This window comes from Tympanuchus pallidicinctus, unplaced genomic scaffold (genome assembly GCF_026119805.1).
Source record: "Tympanuchus pallidicinctus isolate F22 unplaced genomic scaffold, pur_lepc_1.0 scaffold20, whole genome shotgun sequence".
NCBI classification, from domain to species: domain Eukaryota; kingdom Metazoa; phylum Chordata; class Aves; order Galliformes; family Phasianidae; genus Tympanuchus; species Tympanuchus pallidicinctus.
In genome coordinates, this window is record NW_026294722.1 from 5,554,701 (window position 1) to 5,578,587 (window position 23,887).

Genomic DNA, 23,887 nt, shown 5'->3' on the forward strand with positions numbered 1-23,887 from the left:
TCTTTTCAAGCATTGCAGTGCTGTGCCTTTCCGGCACAAGATTCCCAGCAGGGCTACCAGCTTTGTAGCACATGTTAAGCTCCTGTCACTCAGGACTGCAGTGCACAGGCTCTGCAGTGCTGCTGCTTGGATAGCTCAGGTTTTGCAGTGCATTGCTACTGGGACAGGACAACATTGCTGGTGGCAGCATGCATTGAAATAGCTTAACTGAAACTGCCTGAGGGCAATACAATTAGAGAACATGGCCATTTATTTTAGGCAGAGCCTAATTGAATGTCCTGAGGTCTCCTTTGGTACCTGGTTCACAAGCAGCACTATACTTACAGTTGCTCCTCTGGGTCCCGGCAGACCTCTATCACCAGGAATACCAACATCGCCCTGAAACAACACCAAAGTCATCCCTGGCACACTCAGGAGCAGCAAACCCACCCTTCCCAGCTCACTGAAAAGCCTCTTTACAGCGGATCCCAGGTTACTGCAATCTACTGGACCACTCTGCCTGTCTGTCTCGTTACTGAGAGCTTTCCTTGTGCAGGCAAGCAGCACATCAACTCCAGCTTCACAATTTGGTTTAAAGCACACTCAGCAAAGCTCACAATAAATGTAAACGATGGGGATACGTACGGGGATACCTGGCTCTCCAGAGGGACCTGCCTCTCCCATCTCTCCAGGACTGCCCTGCAGATGAAAAAGCAACACTCCATTAAGGACCAGTTTCAGAGAGCCATCTCTGTCCTATCTAGAGAAACAAGCTGGAAAACAGAGTCAGAAAATAAGGGGACAGCTTTAAGCTTTTACAGTTTCAGGACAAAGAAGAGAAATCCAAAGGACATTTAAAGAATGGGGGACCAATACACCCTGTGCTGGGACATAACTAGAGTAAATAGGTATTACTCTAATGCTCCATGGAAGCTTTTCCCCTGAGGTAGTGGGGGAAAGTCTCCAGAAGGAAAGATGAGATAATAATGCTAGGAAATGCTCAGTCCTTGTCAAGATGAACCTTGCTTTCAGGACCTTGACAAAAAGGGGCACACTTCTCTTCTGAGCTTCAGTAAATGGTTGGTGAGACTCCTATGCATCTAGTACATGTTCAGTGAGCCAGATACAACAGCTGTCTCAGCAAGAGCAGGGCCACCTCTGTTGCTTTACCTCCTCAGGAACACAGACACCCTCACTGAGGGTCAGCCCTCCCCCAGGGCACACCTGTAGGCACCAAACCTTTTTACTGTGCAGGTTAATGGCTTCCCCACCAGAGCCCATCTTTAGAGAGACTGACTCACTTACTGGTTCACCTTTAGAGCCTTTAATCCCTGCTCTTCCAGGCAGTCCCTGGAAAAGACAGAAGGGAAAGAAAAAAAGCAAAAAAAAAAAAAAGCAGTGTCAGAAGCAGTCAAGCTCTTAAGTGTATTTATTCTAGTCTGATTTGTCACACATGAAGCGTGCTTTGCTTGAAGCGATGGAGGAATTTACATTTCTGCAGTTTTCACCATGCAAATGATGCCTTCCATTTTCCTCTCCTCCACTGTAATAGCTGCTCTACACACACTACTCCTTAACAATTAGAGCAAAGAAGAGAAATACACAAATAACGCAACAGCAGCAACATTTTGCACGGTGGAAACCTCCCTCCTGGGGTGTTGAAAATATTTTGTAAGACAGGAAGAAAGAAAAGCTTTATCTCTATGTAAATGGTTGGAAGACTGGAGACATGAAACACTTTGCCAATGCATACCGATAGGGCAGGGATCAGCACACTTCTGAATCATGGTCAACTGTGTCCCAAATTTTACTTCCCTGCATAAGGGATGCTCATCACTAGGATGGAAAAGAGAAAATCCCTCTCTGATTTAGATTTTAAATTAGGCCAGATGGCCAGAAGCCAGGGCTTTACTGTACTACTATTTGGTGCTAGTCCAGATGCTTCCCATCCCGTTTTGTACATCGCTCCCTGTCTGTATGCTGGGGAAATCACACTTCCTCTTGCATTAAGTGGGTCCCTTTGTGAGACAGTGCACAACATGAAGCTCCCCTCTCCCAGCTACGCTGCCTTAATGCCTCAGAGGCGAGCAGCCAATGCTGCCATACTCACAGGAAGTCCGTTTGGCCCCTTCTCTCCAGGAACCCCCATACGAGCTGCATCACCCTGTGGATATCGAGAGGTTAGCAGAGAGCTTCTGCTACTGGAAAATGAACTGACACAAGGAGGAGATGCATTCCCTAACAGGCATTTGCAATCTTCTCCCTCCCCACGTGTGCAGGACCAAGAGCCCTTGTGCTCATAGGAGGTGGGTACCCACTGGACACAAGGGCTGCTGGATGCTTCCCAAGTTCCCTTGCAGCTCCCAGCCTTCATAATCCAATAATTTTCCTTCCTTGGCAGCACGTGGTGCACATTGTTGCTGTGGGATCACTATTTGAAAATCAGGCAACAAGTACCTGATAGCACTTTGTCTGTAGGCAATTAAAACAAACATTTGTCTCTGTCAGCAGCTCTTAAGAGTGCATCTCTGAAGGCCTAAAGTCAGCCAGTAGGAACCACAGAGCACAAGGACACAGTTCAGATCATACATGCAAGGCCCTTACTGTGCATCTTCCTTCCTTAGGGAATTTCCTTGGGATTAATTAATGCAAGTAATTTCCCTCTTCTTCACTAGTCACATTGTCAGAAAACTAAAAGCAAAAGCTTTCCAGCAGTGTTTTTTCCTTGACAAGAATCAGAAGCTTTGCAACACCCACGGGGCAGCAACAGAAGTCTTTCCTGCACAGTGTGTAAGTAGGACTTTACAAACCTTCTCACCATCGAGTCCAGGAGCCCCGTCCCGTCCATCCTTGCCAGGTATGCCCTACAATCACATACAGTGCAGCTTAAGGTTACAAGGCAGACATCGGGGTCACAAAACACATTTACAACAAAGAACCTTTGGGCAGTGGGATCTCCAGTTATACTAGGAAACAGGGAGATTTGTCATTAAGAGAAACGTGAGAGTCTGGTCTAACCAGGATTACACTGAAGGTTATGCAGATTCACAGAACAGAGGCTTGATAACAAAGCATTTAGGATGCAAGATTTCTCCTATTATGTTTTATCTTGTCATCTGCAAGACAGAAAGACTTACATCCTCCTTAATTGACTTACAGGTTCTCCTATGAGCCCACGAGCCCCTGGGTTTCCTTTTGGCCCGGGTCTACCCTAGAAATCAACAATAAATCCTGTGTTATCCACCCTTATAAAATCCTTATATCCACCCTTATAAATCCTGTGTTATACCCTCATGAACAATCAGTAAACCACGACAATATTCAGACTCTGTGGGGATATTTCATTCAGTTTGCACCAACTCTTGTCTTGTTCATATAGTTGTGATGTTGCCTTCAGCAAGCACCAGAAATGTGAGCCAGTGCTGGCTGCAGTGCCTGAGACAATTCCTGGTTGTTTCAAGTGACGGAGATACGAGATCAGATCCCTACCATTAATTGCTATTCACAGCGCCTGCAGTACTTTAGAAGAATGCATAAGAACAATTATCCCCTTTTTGTAGTCATAATTAGATAAAACATCAGAAAACAGCACTGAGAGCAAAACCTCCTCCAAGGCAGGATGGCCAGTTACCCCCTGTACCACGCCATCTCCCTGCAACAGCTCCTCAGCCAGTAACAAACAGGCTCTCAAATTCTACTGTGTTTTAGAAACGGACAGCGGGAAAAAAAAAAGCAAACCAAGGGGACAAGCCATAATAAAGCTGTCAGACAGACTGCTCTGAATGTCACGTCCAACGCTGAAGGGGATGGAGGTTTTACTGCACTTACAGTATCGCCTTTGGGCCCTCTGAATCCTTGAGGTCCTTTGATTCCTTGGTCTCCCTAAGACAAAAGGGGAAAAGCATTAAGAATTTTCATGGCTCTCAACGACTAATGCTTCCAGAGTGTAAACGATGAAGGGTTTTTTCTGCTGTTTGCAAGCATTAGCAGAGGTGTGAGTGTACAGTGTACACACTCCCCTAGGAGCTGGGCTGCACTTTCTGTTACATTCTGTAATTCCTGACACAGGGGTGAATTGCAACAAGGACTTTGCAAGCAATCCCTCAGGGCAGAGACACTTCCCCTTCATTTACTGAAACATTTTCTTTCACCAGAAACAGCGTAGGAGAAGAACTAATGGAAAATGCTCTCAGAGGCCATAATTCTGCAGATGAAGATCTGGTCTTGCATTTGGGCACACTGAGGCGGGTATACAGGGCTCTATCCACAGGCAAGTCTACAGAATAGGCACAAGGCACGACAGAGGGAAAGACGCTGTAAGATCTGGGTCAGGTGAAATGGCACTGCTTTAACTGGAAGGAAAAAGGTGATGGGAATAATCTGCTGGAGTTGGTATTTCTCCTTCCTGTTCGTTGGCAGTGGAAAGCTCTGCTCAGAAAGGACAAACATTAGGCTTTGGCTGTGGAAGGCAGGCCACAAAGCAGCACATACAGCTCTGCCCGGAGGTCCTGGGATTCCAGGCGGCCCTCTGAAACCGATGTCACCCTGCAAAGAAAAACACATCATTCTAATGCTGCTGTTGGCAGAGGGGAAGTAACAATATCCCTACCTCATCCCACAGTCTCAGAAAACACACAGAACCCTGAAAAGCTACCTCATATCTCTTACTATTTTGTAATACAGACTTGCAAAAAGATCCCTCTCTGGACAAGCAGGTTTTTACTCCGGATCTCCCCATCATTATGTTTGCAACACACTGATATCATTCACAGCCTCAATATCTTGCTCTCGTTCCTAAATCAATGCATGATTTTAATCAGACTCAAAACCATTCAGCCTCTAAGACAATGGTCAGGGGACACTGGTGAGCTTCCAAAGCCATGATGAGATATTGACCTCATTCTCATTGAAGAGACTCCACATCCTGAAAATCTTTGCTCATCAGCAGTTCTTTGACTCTTTTTTTTTAGAAAGAGAGACCAGAAAGAGAAATATTCATGATAGATTTCTCAGTTGTTTGTTTTTCTTCCAAGATTCTTTAGTGCTGTCAGTCCTGCAAAGGCAGCAGGTTGTCCCTGTCTGAATGTTTCAATCAACACCAGGCCTGATCCTGCCAATCCCCCAGGTATGCAGATTCATTCTGCCCTTGTTTTGTTCTGTTGTTTTGTTCAGTGGGTGTGCAGGAAAGAGGCTGCAATCTGCATCTCTATGGGTTCCCCAGTGGTCTTCATTAAAGATAAATGGGCACCTGCCATCAGGACTTCACATGGCACAAATCAATGGTGGAGGGAGAGAAATCAAAGTTTTTCTTACTCTGTCACCAGCTGGACCCATTGGACCAGGGACACCTCTTAGTCCTCTTGGGCCCTAATTAAGAAAACAAATCAGTTAAAACCCAATTGCTGTTAAAACACAAAATGATGAAACAGAATGGCACGGCGATTCATCAACACAAAAGACCTTAAGAAACTCCAGGGAATGGCAGAAAACTCAGTCTCCTATAGCACAAAAATGACCCTTCCCCCTTCAGAGATGACCTCAGAGTAAGTGACACAGTGGAGATACTCCATGTGATCAAGCTTTCAGATTGCCTGCTTTCTCCAGCCCAATTGCCAGGCTGTCAAGCCATCCCAGCACTCAGCATCAGAAAGGGGCAAAGCATCCAGGGCTCTATCAGACAGAGGCTATTTGTTTGGATGTTTCATCCAAGGTGAGGTGCCAAAACCAAGACCTGAACTAAAGCTCTGTCAATTTAATATGATTTTACTTTTATTTTTCTTCCCTTCCTCTCCCCCCCAGCAATTTTCTCATATTTTTTTTTATAGAGGCAAGAACTGCCTGTATAATGTGAAATGATCAATGGCAGCATTCAGTTTCAAAGCAAAAAGGAACCAGTCTGAAGAGCAGGTGTTACCTGCAGGCCAACGCTGCCAGGGATGCCTGGAGGACCTGGAGGGCCAGGGCTGCCCTGGAAGAGAAAAATTAATTAAGAAGAGCAGAGGCCTCATGAGTCTGCCCCCCAAAGCCAGTACCTTCCCATCCTATTCCTTCCTGAGCTCTCTTCTACCCACATTTCTGCTGCAGGTTTTGCTTCTACATCACCTGCAATTTCTTCTATGTGCAAGAACACTCCATCAGCCAGGAGTTTACCTGAATGATCAATGCATGGCTTTTTCCTGAGCTGACATCCCTGCATACGAAACAATAGCATTAACTTATGGAGCTGACCTTAACAAGAAGATTATTGGGAAGATGAATCTCCTTGAAGTAGTAGCACATAGACACACATGCAGAGCAACAGAAGCAATTAGACTTCAGGCATAACTTCCCTTTGCTGTTCAGTCATTGCCTTTCATCTCCCTGTCTCCTCAATAGAACTGTTTACTGTGGTGTTTTTAAGTGCCAAAGTCCCTCCCCACCCCTTAGATTGAAGTTTACCTTCTCTCCTTCTTTGCCTATTTCACCAGGTTCTCCTTTGTGACCAGTGTGTCCCTAGAAATAAGAGCTCAAGTTACCCCAATTCCAGTACAGTCTTGTTACAGAACTCAAATTTTATCAGATAACTTCACGACCTAAATCCACACAGTGGAAAGAACAAGGGAAATAATACATATACATGTAATTGTGAAAATTCAGGTCAGTTCTGAAGCCAGCCAGTCCTGCCCTGTTCCTATCAGTCCTGCTTGGCATCACCGTGTCAAAACGGACCTTGTGTCAGGAAATACCCAGACTTGAGTTGCATGAGGAACAGGCTACAGGTGTCCAGGTGCAATTCTCAGTTACAGTCAGTCAGCAGAACTCAGCTCCATCATTTCTGAACACGGGGCTGAGATGTTTCTGATAACCATTTTCCACATTTTTAGCCTCTCTTTTTTGTTTAAGTCATCTTTAACACCTGCATCATAGGGCTTGCTGGAGTGCATCTGCTCTTCAGAATTCACACTGGAGTAGGGGGCACAGAAAGAGAAGTTTAATGACTGAGTGTGGTTTCTTGAGGGCTGCAACCTAGAATTTAGGTACCACAACCAAGTAAACAGAAAGCTGCCCGGGGTTCACAGTGACATCTGTTTTGGGAGACACCTTTGTCACTGCAGATAGCAGTTTTCTTACCTTGAAGCCTGGCATTCCTGGAGGACCAGGAGGACCCGGTGGGCACAGAGCTGGGCACTGCAAGAAACAGGAGCACTCTGGGTTAGTGAATGCACACAGTGCATCCATGGAAGTGGGTTTCATTAGTAAAGGAAAGGGCCATGTCTGGAAGCAGGTGTGGCTCTAAATCCACTAACTCACTCATACCATAACATGTTCAGTGGCATTTCCCTACGGGAAAGGGGTCCTAAAACAGGTTCTCAGGCCAATAGCAACCCACAAAATAATGATTTCTGCTTGGTCAGTTTCACTCAGAGCATGCTTGCATGAGGAATTCTGAAGGCTGACAGCTATCCAGAAATAATGGAGAACCACAGGTCCTCAGCAAAGCAGCACAGACACCTTAGAAATCATTAGGAACATTTCTATGCATGCATTGACCCCTATTGATTTCCATGAGGCACCTCACCTAACTGAAAGAAGGGCAAGCCTTAAGGCTTTTCAGAAGGGGATGAATAGCAAATTAACCCCAATACCAACAAGCTGGTGCCTGCGGGTGTTGAGGTCTGTCTGAGCCTCTGGTGGGGACTTTAGCTTGAGTGGGAATGAATAAGAGCATAGATAAAAATTTAATGGGGGTTCCAAAAGCCTTTCTCTAAGAACTGTATTGATATGAACAGTATTTTCTTCCGCAGCTTTTATTTTATTTATTTTTTCTTTTAATAAAACTTCAGGCTACATTTATGTGACAAGAATTTAGTTTTCGGGTATATTCCACAGTGTAACTTAAATTAAAATGGCAGAAATAGTATCCTTTCCTATTAACTTCCATGCAAATTGCCATAAGGTAGTCTAAACTGACTCTGAGTTTTTTGGGGCATGCCAATTAAGAAACCAGAGATGTTGTCACAACAGCAGCTGTGAAATCTGGAAATGTCACTTCCATCACTCGTGGGCTTAACACTCCCTTCATTCCCTTGAAAGAAAGGAATCAAGGCGTTCTCATAAAGAAAGAAAGTCTAAACAAAGCATATGCCCAAAGGAGCTCCATGCCATCATCTGTAGAAATAAACAGTGCAACACGCACAACCTTTTCTCTTGCAAAGCAGGATTGGAAACAGATGCATGAAAATCTGTTCCCACTTGCCAAATGCTAAAGTTGTTTTGTAGAGGAAGGATGTATGCAAAACCTGCATTTGGGAAGCAAACTGGAAAGCAAAGATCATGTGAAAAAATCAGCGCTGATCTATCTACCTCCTTGCAAGAACACTGCAGTCTTACAAACACCTCCTCAGTCAACACTTACGCTTCCTGCAGTATAGCAGCATGCCAGACCTATGTCTGCAGGTCTGAATGGCACACGTTGACCTTCCTCCAAGTATGCCAGCAAAAATATTCTCATGCTACATCAAGACAAACCTACCTGAAGGTCCCCACCGCCTTCGGGAATGATGCCTGCAAGACCCTGAAATTCATAAAAAGTGGGCTTTAAGCATATCGAGGCAAACAAATGAAGAAACATCATCTCCAGACAACGCACCTTACAAACCCAGCTTGGCCAAATTAGCACAGGGCAGATACCTCACCACATGGTGTGAAACAGCCCCTGAACCTAGAGTGTTAGTTATGAGCTGCATGTCCTCAAAATGGACATGGCAGACCCGAACTGGAGATGCACAGATTAGTCTGGGAGAGGTCCTCGAGCCTCGGGCCATGAGGGCAGCAGTTTCAGGAGAGCAGCTGTACCTGGCCCTCTTTAGGGACTGGGGGAAGGCCAATCTGACCTTCCAAAGAAACTCAGCCAAGCTAAGTCTTGCTGGTTTCAAGACCCCTCGCTGGCACAACAAGAACACACTCCAACAATCTGGGCTCCTGTGGGAATCTGCTTGTGGCAGGGGCTCCCAGACAGGCACACATTTTATCTTCAAGAGACGTGCAAGCAGCAAACAAAACAAATAATAAACAAACAGGAAATGATCCACACAATGAAGAGCAGCTAGTGAAGTCACTGCTCTCCCTGGGGCGCAGTGTTTACAGGTTGCTGAAACTCAGCCCAGAGAGGGAGTGCTCGTGGTAATTGCAGCAAATAAAACACACACGTTCTGGCAGCAAGATGAAAATTGTAGACTCCCCATGGGAAGTTTCTCACATTCATTCACAACTCTCAACTTACGGGAGGTCCGGGTGGCCCAGGAGGCCCTGGGAATCCTGGCAGACCAGAAGGCCCCTAAAAAGAGAAAAAATATCAAGAATTTATCTTCTTAACAATTTAGACAAAAACATGAAGAGAGAGAAAGGACAGCTACCAAATGGCACTGCAGATTTGTGAATGTGAGGCAAGGTATCTCAAATAAGCCTAAATGGCACCTTTCTGTCTGCAGAGGATTCTGGTGCTATGAAGAGAATAACAGATGCGTGTGCAAGTACTGGGAGTAGGATGGAAGAATATATTCTGTATCTACACCCCTGCTTCTACTGGCTCAGTACCTCTCCTGTCCAGTGGAGCCATGGGCATCCAAAAATGATGGTATGCTTCTACAGAATGGGCTCCCTCCAATTAGACTCTTTCTGCTCAACAGCTTCTTATTGAGGGTGCTGGAAGCACATGCCAAGGGGGCAGATCTCTCTTCTCGTGGCACTGACTGCTCTTTTGCTGTTAATCACTGTTGGTAAAAGATCTGTCTGCAAGCAGCTGCACACCAAAGCACTGCACTGTTGACAAGGCTGACCCTACACAAGCTGATACAAGGGATAGCATTGCCGATGTGCATTTGTAGAGCTTGCAGTGCCTCGTGCATCATGCTTCCAGAACAGAGTAAGAAAACAGAAATGAACTTCACTCTTCTGTAGATGTGGCATTTTTGACAAGTGGGAAAAACTCACAGGAGGACCCCGAAATCCATTTCCACCTGGAAGTCCACTGGGTCCTGGAGGCCCCTGTTGAACAGAATAAAAAGTCTTACACCTTGGTGACCTTGGGTAGCTGCCAAAGCCCAGGGGCAAACAGTCTGGCTGTATTCATTTGTCTAATCACCCAGAGAATTGCCAGCCCCGCACCCATCAACTGGTTTGCCAGTGCACTTCTTCTTGCTCCACCTTCCCATACAGTTTTCTATTAGCATTGCCACACATTGCCAACATCTGCCCCACGCTGACTCAGCTCTGAGGCACTCTGAGAGCCTGCTGAACAAAAGCTGCTGCTCCAGAAATGGCCACTTCCAGCAATGCCAAGGCTGCTCTGCCTTGAATCAAGAGCAGTGATCAGCTGCATTAAGGTATGGGTACACAGAAATGGTCCACAAAGCTGCCAACTTGCAGGACTCCATATCCATCTCTTATATAGTAATTCAAACCTCTTTTTTTGAAAAAGAATCTTATTACTTACTGGAGGTCCTGGTAGTCCTTTACCCTGGAAACAACATTTGAAAGAGATCACTTAAAAAATGAACATGTAACAGGAGGAGCAGAACCTCAGAAAATGCTGCTTAATTTTAATTTTCCTTTCAGTTTTCACAGCACTCTCCTGCCCCCACCTACTGCAATTCATAATCAGAACACAGCTAGAGTCTTAATGAATCCTTTTGTTGCCTCTAGTAATTTGTATTCCCTTTACATCCTTGTTACCTACGAGACATCTCTAATTAAAGCCGCATACGGCGGTGACACGGTAGTGGGACAGGGACACTTATGAAGAAAACATTCTAACTTATTCATCTGCTTTCCCTGTCTTCAAACATTTGTTTGCTTTCTGAGACCTCATCTCAGCTGGCACCCACTGGCTGTGCTGTGATGTGAGATCCAGGCGTGGTTCAGGGAAGTGGGGGTACTGAGTCAGCTGTAGCCATCCAACAAAATGAGCATCTATGCATGTTGTGCTGCCATGTCTGGGAAGGGCTTACATCTGCTGATGGCATTCGAATCTGCATAGCAAGCTCTGCAGTTGAGCTCAGCTTCATGAAGAAACAGAGATACTGATAATTGCTGGGGAAGGGTGTTAGCTTGCATTAACTGAGTGTCTTTGTAGATGCAACAGCAGCTGTATTCAGACACCCTTAGGCTTGATGCTAAAATATGCATATACAGTTACCACTTGATTTGATGGAAAAGATTTAAGGGGGCTTTGTTTACAGAGACATCAGTTCTGGTCGTTATGAACTTAGCATGACTCTTCTATTATTCTATCAATATAGACATCAAAGCTAAACATGTCTTGCCTGTAGATACTGAGAAGTTTAACATAGCAATACGTAGTTCAAAATGAGCACAGAATAGCCAGTGATGCTTGTGCAGCAAAATAGCTTGATGCATGAAAGTCTGTTTCATTTACTTATACAACACAAAAGATGTTATCTGATGGAAGGTTTGATATGTTAGTCTTCATCCCAAGTCAGGTGACTTTATAACATCTCTGAGACTAAGAACAGGCTCCATGTCTCCAGAAAAGCTCAAATACAGACACTTAAATGCTTAAAATGATATTTTCACTCATTCAGGTTTAGATCTCTTGATCTGAGATACAAGGCTTCCCCCCCTTCTCTCAGGGCAGACTCTGGCATACAGTGATCACCACCCTTACATGCAAAGATCTGGGAGTTACTTACAGCTGGTCCAGGAGGCCCAGAAGGTCCTAATGCACCCTACAGGAATAAAACAACAAAGTGCAAATTAGCAGGTCAATCAGAAACTTCCATATCAGATAGATATCAATGTCTGCTCTGCCTGACAATACTCTGCTTGGAAACTCCAGCAGTGACGGATGGAAAGAGCACACAGCTGGGGATGCTCAACCAAATTTAGAGGTACAAGGACAGAAACCTATGGGTAATGATGATCCTGTTGTTATAAATTACTTGATTGAACAATATTCTAAGATAGTAGGGAGCTAAGCTCTGAACTTGCCCCAAAAACTTCCTCCCCCATTTGTTGGCTATGAACATCTAAACATACACAAACTGTAATTCCATTCATTGAAATATTCTCATTCATAGTACTTTCATAATGTAGGTCCAGTGATGAAATTATCTGGAATCATTTACATGATTTGGATTTGTTCTAGTGTATATTATCACATCATGCATCTCCCTGCAGGCAAAGGTTTTGATGGGGCAGCTTCTGCCTTCTCATTGGTTTCCTTGGGGAATCAATTCCCAATCTCCTTTTTGCCATTTGCATTCTTCCTCTTAAGATCACCAAATTCTAGTCAAGCTTATGTCTTAGACTCGAATCATTCCTGAAATTGCTGAAACAAAATTTGCTTAACTAAAGATGATGAGCTACTCAGCTTACTCTCAACCCCCTCTGCTGCACCGCAGAGCCTTCCTCAGCCTCTCACCAGCTGGACTGACTAAACCTGCTTTCCAAAAGTTCTCAGGATGCTCTACCAAACACATTCGGGGAATGATTTCCTGAGCTGGAAATAAGTCATATCCATCCCTAGGGCCACAGTGATACGGCAGATGGGCAGACCAGGAACCAGGAAAGCATCCCAGCACACGGCTGCTCACTGTGATCCCAAGGATGACTGCAGCCTTTCTTATAATGTTGGGCGTACCAAATGAGATTAGAAATGTTTTCACTTGTTAAATCTGAAGAGAAAGATACTGAGGACTCGAGTGCCTCATTAAGAATAGCCTTGTGAGGGGACGAGTGTAATCCAATCAAAATCAACTCTGCTGCAGATGTCAGCTCATTCATTTTTCTTGCAGGTTACTCTGGTTTTCACCCGGTCACTTTTCTCTTTAGGCTGAAGTCTTTGTACACCAGAGCCTATGGGATGAGCTGAGATCTCTCCTTGTAAAAAAAAACAGTATTTCCAGCATCTACACCCTTAAGGTAGACTCCTTAAGGGTGATTTACACCCTTAATCCTGCTCCCACACACACAGAAAAGCTGGACAGGCCCCTCCTGCTTTGCCACTGTTCTCAAAGTACCAAGTGCTGGTCTTTTCCCCCCCCTAATATCGAGGGCACGGAGTGCAGCAGTCAGTGGTGAACATTTTTGGTGCAGTCATGAATCACCGAGCCCCTGAGCAAGCTGATGTGACTCCATTAAATCTTAATGAAAAACTCTAATTTACACCTCTACTTTAATAACACTGACTCAACTCATTCTCCTGATAACAATGTTCTTTCTCTATTGAAAACAATCTTACCCTGATTTTCCATTTTAAATCCATACACTTTATGAATACACATCTATTGAGAGCAGGAAATTCTTGATTAATATGGCATTATGAGCTCATAAATAAATAATGCACAGCTAAAAACAACCACCCAGGAGCCTACTTCCATTTGCCAAACAACTTCACTCTCAGGCACTTCAGTTCAGAAATACATGTCTATTCATAACAAGGCATAGTGCTACACGTGCATTCAATCCCACAGCAGTCAATGGACATCTGCTGCTTTCAGTGATTCCCATAGGACCCAGCTGCCTTCTTAAACGTGTGCAAAAGAAAGAAAGTCAGGATAACCATGCTGCCCTTCAGGAGTGATAGGGCTTGTAGAGCTTCTTTTCTTTTTGCAGGCTTTTATTAGTCCAATTAAAATGATTTTCCAGACAGATCACTGACCTCGAAAAACTCCCATAAGTGACAACATGCCCCAAGTTTGCCCCGTGCTAACAGACTGAGTTAAGAGACAGGGGAAATTGTGTCGAATCAGAACACAAAGTTACAGTAACTCTGTGTGCTAGAACACTGTTTGTGTGCTCCTACCAAATACTTGGAGGGGAAGTTCTGGTGCCCAGGAATTATCTGCTCCATTACCCTGCTAACTCAGACTTCATAAGCTAAAGTAGGCATGGCCAAATATTACCACTGAACGTGAAACAGGGGAACAGAATCTCACGGTTTTCTGTGTGCTCCTTAACATTTCTATTTCAAAAATCAGAGCTCAGTTTCCTGAAGTCTCATCACAGTCCGAGATGCGACTCTGGGGAGACAGGTTTATCATAAGAGGAGTGCAGGATGCAAGATGTTTAGTGCAGTGCTGATGAATAGAAGCTCAGAGCTGTGGTCAGGATGCTTGGGTTCAACTTTCCCAGAGGCCAAGCTAATTTTGCCTTGCACATGGGAAAGGAAGAAGAGTGTATCAAAGACACATGGCTCTACCACTCATTGCTTTAACTAAGACAACTCAGAGTTTTGTGCTTTGTTTGAGTCTCTGGGGCAAATATATATGTATATATATATTAAAAAATATATATATATATAGATTGAGAAATACTGAACATCCTAGAGAGGTCTGCCAGCAGCACTACTTTCTTTTTTTTAACCTCTGCACGCTGCAATCTGTGTTGAGCCCATCACTGCAGCCCCAAGTTCAAGAGAACTGTGGACCAGCTCGTAGCAACCCGTAATGGCTTGTGATAGAAGAGAGGAGGATGGCCATGCTGGGTAAAATCTGTGCTGAATGGCTCACCTATGCTGTGTTCCCAGTGTCATAACAGAGGCCTACATATCTTTCTGGCCCCATTATAGATGACCTGAAGGACACCTGTAGCATCACAGACAGCCTTTTCTCCCTGTAGTGTCTTTCAGCAGAGCCATAATACATAAGAAGTAAGAAGAACCTTTTTTTTTTCTTTCTCTATCAACCAGGGAAATTTATTCCAAAGCAGCTAATAACGTCAACTGCATGGACAGCCTCAGAATTAACAAAAGGCAAAAGTTTGAACAGCTAATGTAATTATATCCATAACAGAACTGCAAAATCAGCCTGAAAATAAAGACCCAAAGAGCTTCACTTTGATAAATGCTTTAATTAAGTTTACGGATTGCTTTTTTGGATGCTCAAAATACCACAAGAGATGTTCTGCACTGGTATTTGCACTAAAACTATCCAAAGCTCATTCAAAATCATGTGAAAGAAAGATGGATCCCATGCCTTGCACCTACAGAAAAACCATTTGGGTCTTCATTTCAAAGATCTAAGCATTCTACAAGGGTTCACAGATAGATAACCCGCCATCATCAATTCCCCAGTGTCACCAATTCACAAAGGTAGGAGGAATCATCAATGTAAGCAATGACAGAGCTCCATTTCAAGGCACTGGGGATGCAATGTGGTACTCACACGGTCTCCTGGAGGCCCATTTGGGCCAGGAGGGCCATCAGTTCCCGTTAAACCCTGTGGAAATACAAGAATAAACGTAAAGACAGAGAAACACAGAAACAAGAGCTGTAGGAAACTCCTGTCACTGTCATATACCACCTGTATGTCAAACTTTCAGGAAAGCCCAACCTCTTCAGTTCCCTCTGCAGTTAAACAGAAGACCAGAAGCAAATACCCCATGCATTTTAAGTACAGATGAACACCACCAAGAGATCTTGTTGTTGGAGTTTACTGAGTTGCTGTCCCCAACTTAGCTGTAGAAGCTGCCTATGTGCTTCCTCTTAGCCTGAAGTAGAAGAAAATACGCTGGCTATGCTCTGTTATTATGGCAGTAAGTTGTTAAGTTGGGAAAACTTCACTATATACAGTCACCTGTCCAGCTCTGAACAGAAAAACCAAACAAACAAACAAAAAGGCAAGAGAGCATCAAGCTTCAAGCAAATAAGGAACACTGGATCTCCAAAATCAGGCTCAAGTGGTTTGCTTTCAAGATGCCAACAGATGTTCCTATTTCTCCAGCCCTGCCTAGCACACTTCCCAAGAGCTGCAATGTTTCATTGTAAGTGTGCTGTCCTATCAGTTCTGCATCCCAAAATCACTCTCATACTGCTTAGTTCAATCTAAAGATGCTTTCAACTCTTAAAACTTCTCCTGATTTATAAGATGTACCTTCTGTACCCACTTTACTTCTCCAGTAGATACAGAGCAAGTTGATGAGATGCAGAACAACATTCATGTATACAAAATGCTTAAACAGCTTAAGAGGAGATGGCAAAATACTCACGTCTACTCCAGGAAGGCCAGGCAGCCCAGCTTCACCAGCTGCTCCAGGCTTTCCTGGTGCACCCTTTGGTCCCTAAATCAGAAAACAGGCAATTCTTTATACCATAACAAATGAAACATGTCATGTGTTGATAAAGACTACAAGATGGAGGTTCATCTGTTGATGTGTTCATCTTACACCATATAACATAGAAGAATTACTCCCGAGAGGTGAAATTTGTCATGAACCCATATCCAAATCCTAAATGTTTCAGCGCTTTAGCTCAGTTCCCCACAACCATATTCACAGACACAGCTACCCTTAAGCTGCTCCTAATAGAAGAAAGGGACAGCATATGCAACACGAACAAAGGGACAGGACAGGTGACCCAAAGCAGAGCTACGCCACACTTTCCACCACCACGTGACAGACTGGGAGTTGAAGTAGATCTAAATTGACACCAAAAATAAACATGCATACATGGCTAGGTGCCAGTTTTTGTTACACTGGTGATGGGTGAGCTGTATTTCACGTATAGAATCATAGAATGGCCCGAATTGAAAAGGACCATTATGATCACCCTGTTTCAACCCCCATGCATGCAACCTCTAGCAACGAAACAAAAAAATTTGTTTCTCCCCAGAACCAGTGCTGAGTTATGGAAATGCTGCTGCAGATCAAGAGGAAAGGGAGCCATAAGACTGAGCTCCTGCGCATCGCTTCTTCCTAAGGGAACAAATAAGTTGGCATCAGTAAGGTAATACTTACTGGTGGGCCTGGCAAACCAGGAGGGCCCGGCTCACCCTGAGTAAAAAGAGAAAAGACATCAGTGTTAGTGATGAACTTCTCCTTTCTGTTGGCTTCTTGTGGCAGCAGTATGCACAACAGCCACGGTGCTCACAGCTCCCTCCATGCCCACTCCAAGATTTGCCATGCTCAGAATGAAGAAGGTAATGCTATGGGATCCTGTTACCTCCTAATGCAAGATGAAGCTGGATAACCCTTTTCACATTGCCAGTAGCAGTCTGGGAGGCTGAGCATGAGTGTATCACTAGAGAGTGTTCTGAACCATCCCCAACATCTGCATTTCCTTCCACATATGCTTCGGAACTGTTTGCACTTTGACTTCGCAGCAAGCGAGGCACAGAGGAAACTGGATGGTGACTACGATTTTCAAATATCTTCCATGACAAAACAGAGATGCTATGAGATCCAAGTATCCAGGACCCACTATGAAATGGTGGTGCTACCAGAAGTTTGGGACTAACAACAAGGGAAGAAAAGTCTCCTGCAACTTTCTTCATATGACTAAACCTGGACAGGAAAAGCAAATGAACAAAACGCCCAACTGATTTTAACCTAATCCCACTGCACAACCTGGATGAAATCCCAGTTTGATTAAAAAAAAATAAAGTATTTACTTTAAAAAGTGCTCTTTTTTTCTTTTTCTGATCCTAATGGAAACTGAGTTATTGCCTGGAAGATAATATTTAAAAAGCCTCTGAATTGCTCCTTCAGCTCAGCCAGCCATAATGCCATTCAGGAGCTCACACAGATCCCAGACGAGAATATCCCAGCAGATATTTGTGTTTTATTGTCAGTCTCTGTAAAAAAACAATTGCCTGCAAAAGACAGGAGCCTGCTGAAACTGGACAGTCTCAGCTCAGTTCCTTGCTTTGTCTAGAGGCAAATCGTTTTGCTCCTCCATGTCCCAGCTTAGGTCCCTGAATGAGGACTTCTACTCCCGGCTTCAGGGTAAGTACTTTAATAGTGTGAGCAGCTCATTTTTTGTGGGTGAGGAGGGGACACGGGGCACGTTGATATCCTGGAAGAGAAAAATCTGCATGGAAAAAGACTGCTTGCTAACCGAGCAAGGTTAGAAATAACCCATTCTTGCCATTGGTCTGATAATTAGGGGTTATTAGGCAGTAAACAAAGGTGTGCAATTTATAGCACAGTTCTGCATTTACTGTGTCGGCAGCTGTGAAGGCCCTGGGCTGCCCCATAGACTGGCTTTGATTTGCTCAGCCATGGATTTACACACTGTGCTGGTGGCTGATCAATGCTCAGACCAGAGGGACATTGCACAGAGGTAGCATTGTGCTCTGGCTTGATGAAGAAACCCTTTTGCTGTTCATTACCCACAGACTTTCCATAAATAGTTATCGTGATCATAGGTGGGGAAGGTCCCTTGCCAAAGGAATGAAAGGAGCAGTTCTTCTGCAATGAATGGCTTGGAAAGGCAGCATCCCTCCTTCACCACACTACATTTCCAACCCTCTGCACATTTTTTTCCCCCCTCACTCCTGTGGCAACCCATACAGCAAGGTCACAGCATTAGTAAATGCTGTTTGGGACCATCTTAGACCTTGATCCTGCCATCAAGGACCCCTGAGGGACTCTGCAGGAGCTCCAGAACTTCGGTCGGATGAATCAAAAGCCTAATAAGTGTTTATGCCCTTAATGCCAGATCACTGGGAATTAGAGGCAAAGGTTGTCAGCAAAAGGAAGTGCTCCCCTGGGTGCTTCATGAGAAGGAAGTCAGTTTACTCTTTCTTAGCAAGCCTGCATTAAAGTCAAGCCATGAGATGAAAAGTGGGGGGAAAAAAAATAAAGAGCTTGATTTTTGAACAGCGACAATTGCTTATTAGCAATTTGGGGAATTACATTCCTAGAAATAATTCACAGGAACTTGGCACTAATTCTTTTGATCACAACATGCTGTTCCTATTCTTGGGAGGGAGATTTTGTTTGGTGCTGCGTATGAAATGTGAAGCATGTTAAAGGCTGTAATTATAAAGATTTCAGAGGAACTGAATGCTGCAGCTCTCAATGAAGGAAGGAACAACAGCAGCAGCTTCTAGAAATTGTACGTATGGTGTTTATTCCAAGATATTCTGACTAACTCAGTTGTATTTTGAGCACCACTCATGGCTCGGGGCCTATGGTATGGAAGCACCGAGCACTTTGACACCACTCATCAATCTCAGAGCAACTCTTCCCACACAGCATCCTTCCAAAGCCATCTGTGAAGCTGATCCAGCTGGAGTGGCCTACAGAATTCAGACAACTTGCACATATAGGGCCAGAAGAGTTCTGACTGTGCTTTAAAAAAAGTTGCACCATTTCAGAAAAACAATGAAGTGCCTTCATTCCTTACAGAATTGACAATGCTACTCAGGCTCCATCCATTGCTGCATTTTATATGGCATAACTTTTTGGAGGGTACTGCCAGAAAAACAGTAGCCCTTCAACTGGAACGCTGCATGAGCATCCTCAACACCAGCCACAAGTCTCTTCTTTTATGCAGTTCTCTAAAGGTCTGACTGCCTGATTGAACTGCAGAAGCTATCTCTGAACAGCTGGCTTCTCACATTAACGGGGCACCTGACTCAACCTGCATCTGAATGAGGGTTGTAGTTTATGCCTGTTCGAATGGCAGACTGCTCCCATGCAGACAGAACTCCACGTCTGAAGGTGGGATTGCAAGACTTGGTGCTTCAAACTCTTTACTCAGCAGTTTGATTTATTAGGACTAAGTTCTTCACAATAATTAGATGCTAGTCTTGTCACACCTGGAACTTTCTGAAGCTTTTAGCAGTGGATAAAAAGGTGTAGATTCACTCTATAAGTGTTTCCCCAGGTTCCCATTTCCAACAACCATCAGAAGCAATGCTGATGAAGCTCCTGAATAAGGTGTAAAACATGCTGTAGAAAGGGGCAGAACAGCAGGATCACAGGGATTTGTTTCCTTCCAAATACTGTTACCTACAAGTTGGTTACAACCTGAAGGACTTTGTCCCCCCTAAATTCCTCTTTACACACAACTCCTCTGCATACAAAACCAGTCCCCATTCCACAAAGTCTTCTGGCCACAGACACCATGGGCTCCCTGCAGCTGCAAGGAATGTGTTTCCTTTGCCCTCCTCCCCTTCTGCCTTTTATCACAAAGAACAGCGGGGAGATATCAGCTCTGAACTTCACGTGCTACAAAACCAGAGTGAGATTTCCAGTAAAACAGCTTCCTTTAGTTGAAAGGACACTTCAGAGGGAATAGCTGCAAATCAATGAGGTTTTCTCTTCAGACCAGCATTGCTCACACAGCCTCTACGAAAGCTCTCCACTGCAAACAAAAAAGCTCCTTGTTCACTGCTTACCAGGGAGCTAACATATATCTTTTTTTTTTTTTCCCCTTTACATTCTTATCCAAAAGCAAATGACCTGCAGGGAGTAAATAGAGTTTTTCAAGGCTGCTAAAAGGCCCAATTGCAGTAAGCACTACTCAAAAGGAGCAACAAAACAGGAAACTGGTCTTCTGTATTTGATACCATCCTGCTGAACATTTATCTGATACTCTAACCCACTGTCACCTACAGAGCAAACAGTTCTTCTCCACCAGAGTCACAGAAGCAATGTTTAATTTCTATGGAGACAGCTATTAAAGGCAATAGGACAAGATTTTTTCCCTCTCTGTGTACCCTGGGGTACACAGCATTCTACCTACACAGGACACAGGTACACCTACAGAACTGCCCCCTGAAATAAAGGTTTTTTTTTTTCTGTTTGTGCCATTGAAAGCAACTCATGTCTGAAAACCAGTGGGCCAGATTCTGACTTTGCACATGTCAGTGTAGATTGGAGATACCGCACTGATTCTGTTGAAATAAAACATACATAAGAGCAGCATCCATGTCAAGTTTCTTCAGACTCTCCATGACCGTGGATGCTCTGAAGCACCACAAACCCCTCTGAGCTACACAACATGCAGTAACACTGACCCCTATCACATTCATGCACTCAACTTTCCACATTTTGTTCCCCCCCTCCTCTCCAGACAGCAAAAGAGAAAAGCACAGCTCTGCAGGCATAGCCGTGAGTTCTTGTACACACGCTATCTTTGTCCTGAACTCTCCTGATATGGGGTACAGATCCCACAGTGAAGAAGGTCACTCAGTGCCTCCATTCTCCATTCTAACCGTTGCAGGGCAAGATCTTCTTCTCCGCATCCATCCACCTCTGCAGCATGATCCAAAGGCTCAGGAGGACCAGCAGCACTTCTCAGCTCAGCTCGCCCTGCCTCTGCTCCACCCCCTCCCTCCCTCTGCCATGTGGCACTCACATCTATGCCGTCCTTGCCAGATGGTCCAGGGGGTCCTCGGGGTCCAGGAGGGCCTTGTGGTCCTACTCTCTGAGAGGATCGGGGGGATGAAGAGGAAGAAAGATTATTTTTCCATCAGAATGAACACACAAGCTAAATAAGAAAGCAATCATTGAGTTCCACAGCTGCTTCACCTCACAGGGCCCTGCACCATTCTGGGCAAACTTGAAGGAGCTCAAAGCAAGGCTCTGTGGAAAACATTTTTAAGTGAGCACAGCCTCAGGGTCTCTAGCTCCTTTAACAGGAAGGAGAGATGGGAAGCAAATGGGCTTGGTTGTACAGGCTGTGTTCCTCACTGCCTATAGGAATGATCCTTATGGGGTAGAGGTCCATGGAAAATAAGTGATAATGTGTAGCATTAAAAATGTATTCAGTCCCAGCCTGATGGCAGCGATGGAGACAGGAGTCTGCTGAAGTCAGAATAAGAAAGGGAAAAACGTCTCCTCTCTGAGCAGGATGTCATTTGAAAATCTGGGATTTTGGATGTGTGAGGTTGGGGGAAGGAAAGAAAGGTCTGATAAATGACTTCTGTATTGAGAGGACTCCAGAGAGCAACTTGCTTTAGCATTGGCAAAACAAAGAGCCATTGTGGAAGCAGCTCTGCTCACAGCAGATGAGGGCAGCTCTGAATTTCCAAGCCAGACTGCAAAAATTCCTTACTGGCACAACAAAAAAAAACTCACTGAGGAGTTACTTCCCCAGGCAAAAATATTAACATCATGCAGGGAAGTTGAATATAGCTTCACAAGCAAAGTGAATAAGGATTCAATACATTATTTCATAAATGTGAAGTTTTAAAAATTCGGAGGGAAAGAATAAAACATTCTCTGACTCACGGAGAACCAGATCAAGAGATCCCAGTCTCACGGGCACCTCATTGCTTCACTATGAAAAAAACCTGTTTCTCTTATAACAACTCTCCCTTTCCTAGGGCTTTATCTCTTGCAGCTCTAATTGAAAAAAACAGTACTTGCACAGAAAGTGTAAAGCAGCAGCTCCTGCACACAAGAACTAAGAAGTAAAAGCCTACTGATGCAGGTATGAAAACAGCTCCTCGCTAGGCATAGAGAGCGCATGCTTTAAATCAACTCTAATGACCTGCTATTCCCACGTTTCATTCTGTAGTTATAGCATACACACACTGCAACGTGTCTTTCTCTTAGACACTCATTTCTTGAGCATAAAACCAATGTGAAAATTCTTACCTGAGCTGACGTTGCGGCTAATAGCTGACAAAGGACGAGAAGCCCAAGAGTGGGGAATACAGTCATCGTGCCCAGGCTGTGTCTCTCCTTTTTACTCCTGGGCAGCCAAACCGTTTCTCTCCCCCTGGATCTTGGCTTACAAATGAGACTTCTCGCCTCCAGATAAACCTGCAGCTCCCACTGGAGGGGCAGTGCTCAGGAGCACAGGCAAGAGGGGCTGAGCCCAGAGGAAAGAGAAGGCTTTGCAAGGAGGTGGGAGCAGGAGGGGGAGCAGCAGGCAGTCATGAAGAGAGGCTCTCATTCATGCCCTGCTGGGCAGCCCCAGCAAGCAGGGAAGAAACATAAGGAACAACTGAACTGTAGACACACACAGGAGAAAATTCTGCATCTCCAGCTGGAAATACATCGTTCCTTAGGTCTCAGCTGAGGCACTTCTCAAAGCGCATCATCACTTCAGTGCTGGACAGATGAAAAATAACAGTCATCCACTGCCTGAGGCTACTTGAAAAAATTATTATACACGTAACGAGTGCAAGAATTACAGAGAAATGCACTTACTGCTTTGCGAGATGGTTTGTTAGCTCTGCTACAACTGTTTTTTGTTTTTCCTCGAGGGAAACCCAAAGAACGCCAGGCTTATTTCTCGAGGAAGTGATGAATCCTGACCAGAGGAGAGATGACTACAGAGACACAAGCAGGAAGAAAGAAGGAAAAATTCTTGGAACTACAAGGAATTATGGAAGAATTGCCTCTGAAATATTTGCAAGGAAGGAGCAGGGCAACAGTTGCCAAACTGATCCCCAAAAGGTGATCCCAAACAGCAGCCTGTTCACAATGAAGCAGACAGCTTCAGGTTTCCCTTTTTGAATTAAAGACAACTTCATCCAAAGCAATACTTGGAAATGGAGAGAATAAACCGTAGGACTCAGGAATAAAACAGCTAATTTGGTTATCAAGAGGAGAGCAGTAGAAAACCAAGGCTTTACAAATTTAATCCCAAGACTTCTATTTGACATCCTGATGCCAGGTTTGTATGGGCAAATAGTGCATGTCTGCCCAGCTCTCCAGCAGCCCATATTTCACCACCAGCTTTTACAGAGACTTAGAGGGCTCAAACATTTACCAGCATCTACAAGGATTTTTGGAACAGTCAGGCAGGGACAGAAAAGGAGAGTGTGCCTGTGTTCACACAGCTTAAAAATAAATTGAATGCTTGTTAGACAGCTCAAACCCCATAGGAACTTCACAGCTCATACCTTCTCCTTCAAAGAGACCAACCGATGGCAAAGCAGATCCAGCTTTCCCCAGCTCCACTCAACAGCTCTGCCATGCATTTGTTGAGTAAGATGAAGGAAGGATGACATTTTCAGCTCAAAAAGGGTTTACTGAAAAAGAGTATTATCTCATGTCCCAAAGGGAGAGGCCCTACAGCTAAAGCTTCTGTACGCACACTAGAAACTGCTCAAAAGGGAAATCCTGGTTTATTCTACAGAGCATCACTGTAGCTTTCCATCGCATACACTTGGGAGGTTCCAAAGCAACTGCAGATGGCTACAGGATGGGTTGGTAGACCAGGTCC

The 23,887-nt window shown here is 44.5% G+C and overlaps 1 protein-coding gene across 1 annotated transcript in view; it reads right to left on the reverse strand.

Moving 5' to 3' along the window:
* COL9A3 (collagen type IX alpha 3 chain) overlaps positions 1 to 23,810 on the reverse strand; it is a 33,081-nt gene extending 9,271 nt beyond the window's left edge. Inside the window, exons 1-22 of the mRNA XM_052683665.1 lie at positions 22,309 to 23,810; positions 21,065 to 21,133; positions 16,714 to 16,749; positions 15,967 to 16,038; positions 15,144 to 15,197; positions 11,670 to 11,705; positions 10,454 to 10,477; positions 9,952 to 10,005; positions 9,242 to 9,295; positions 8,492 to 8,533; positions 7,090 to 7,146; positions 6,418 to 6,471; positions 5,894 to 5,947; positions 5,293 to 5,346; positions 4,471 to 4,524; positions 3,808 to 3,861; positions 3,137 to 3,190; positions 2,790 to 2,843; positions 2,090 to 2,143; positions 1,285 to 1,329; positions 625 to 678; positions 325 to 378 (exon numbers count right to left, since the gene is read on the reverse strand). Coding sequence (XP_052539625.1) covers positions 325 to 378; positions 625 to 678; positions 1,285 to 1,329; positions 2,090 to 2,143; positions 2,790 to 2,843; positions 3,137 to 3,190; positions 3,808 to 3,861; positions 4,471 to 4,524; positions 5,293 to 5,346; positions 5,894 to 5,947; positions 6,418 to 6,471; positions 7,090 to 7,146; positions 8,492 to 8,533; positions 9,242 to 9,295; positions 9,952 to 10,005; positions 10,454 to 10,477; positions 11,670 to 11,705; positions 15,144 to 15,197; positions 15,967 to 16,038; positions 16,714 to 16,749; positions 21,065 to 21,133; positions 22,309 to 22,374 — 1,149 coding nt within the window. The 5' untranslated portion in view covers positions 22,375 to 23,810. The remainder of the gene's footprint in view (positions 1 to 324; positions 379 to 624; positions 679 to 1,284; positions 1,330 to 2,089; positions 2,144 to 2,789; positions 2,844 to 3,136; positions 3,191 to 3,807; positions 3,862 to 4,470; positions 4,525 to 5,292; positions 5,347 to 5,893; positions 5,948 to 6,417; positions 6,472 to 7,089; positions 7,147 to 8,491; positions 8,534 to 9,241; positions 9,296 to 9,951; positions 10,006 to 10,453; positions 10,478 to 11,669; positions 11,706 to 15,143; positions 15,198 to 15,966; positions 16,039 to 16,713; positions 16,750 to 21,064; positions 21,134 to 22,308) is intronic.
* Positions 23,811 to 23,887: the final 77 nt, after the last annotated feature.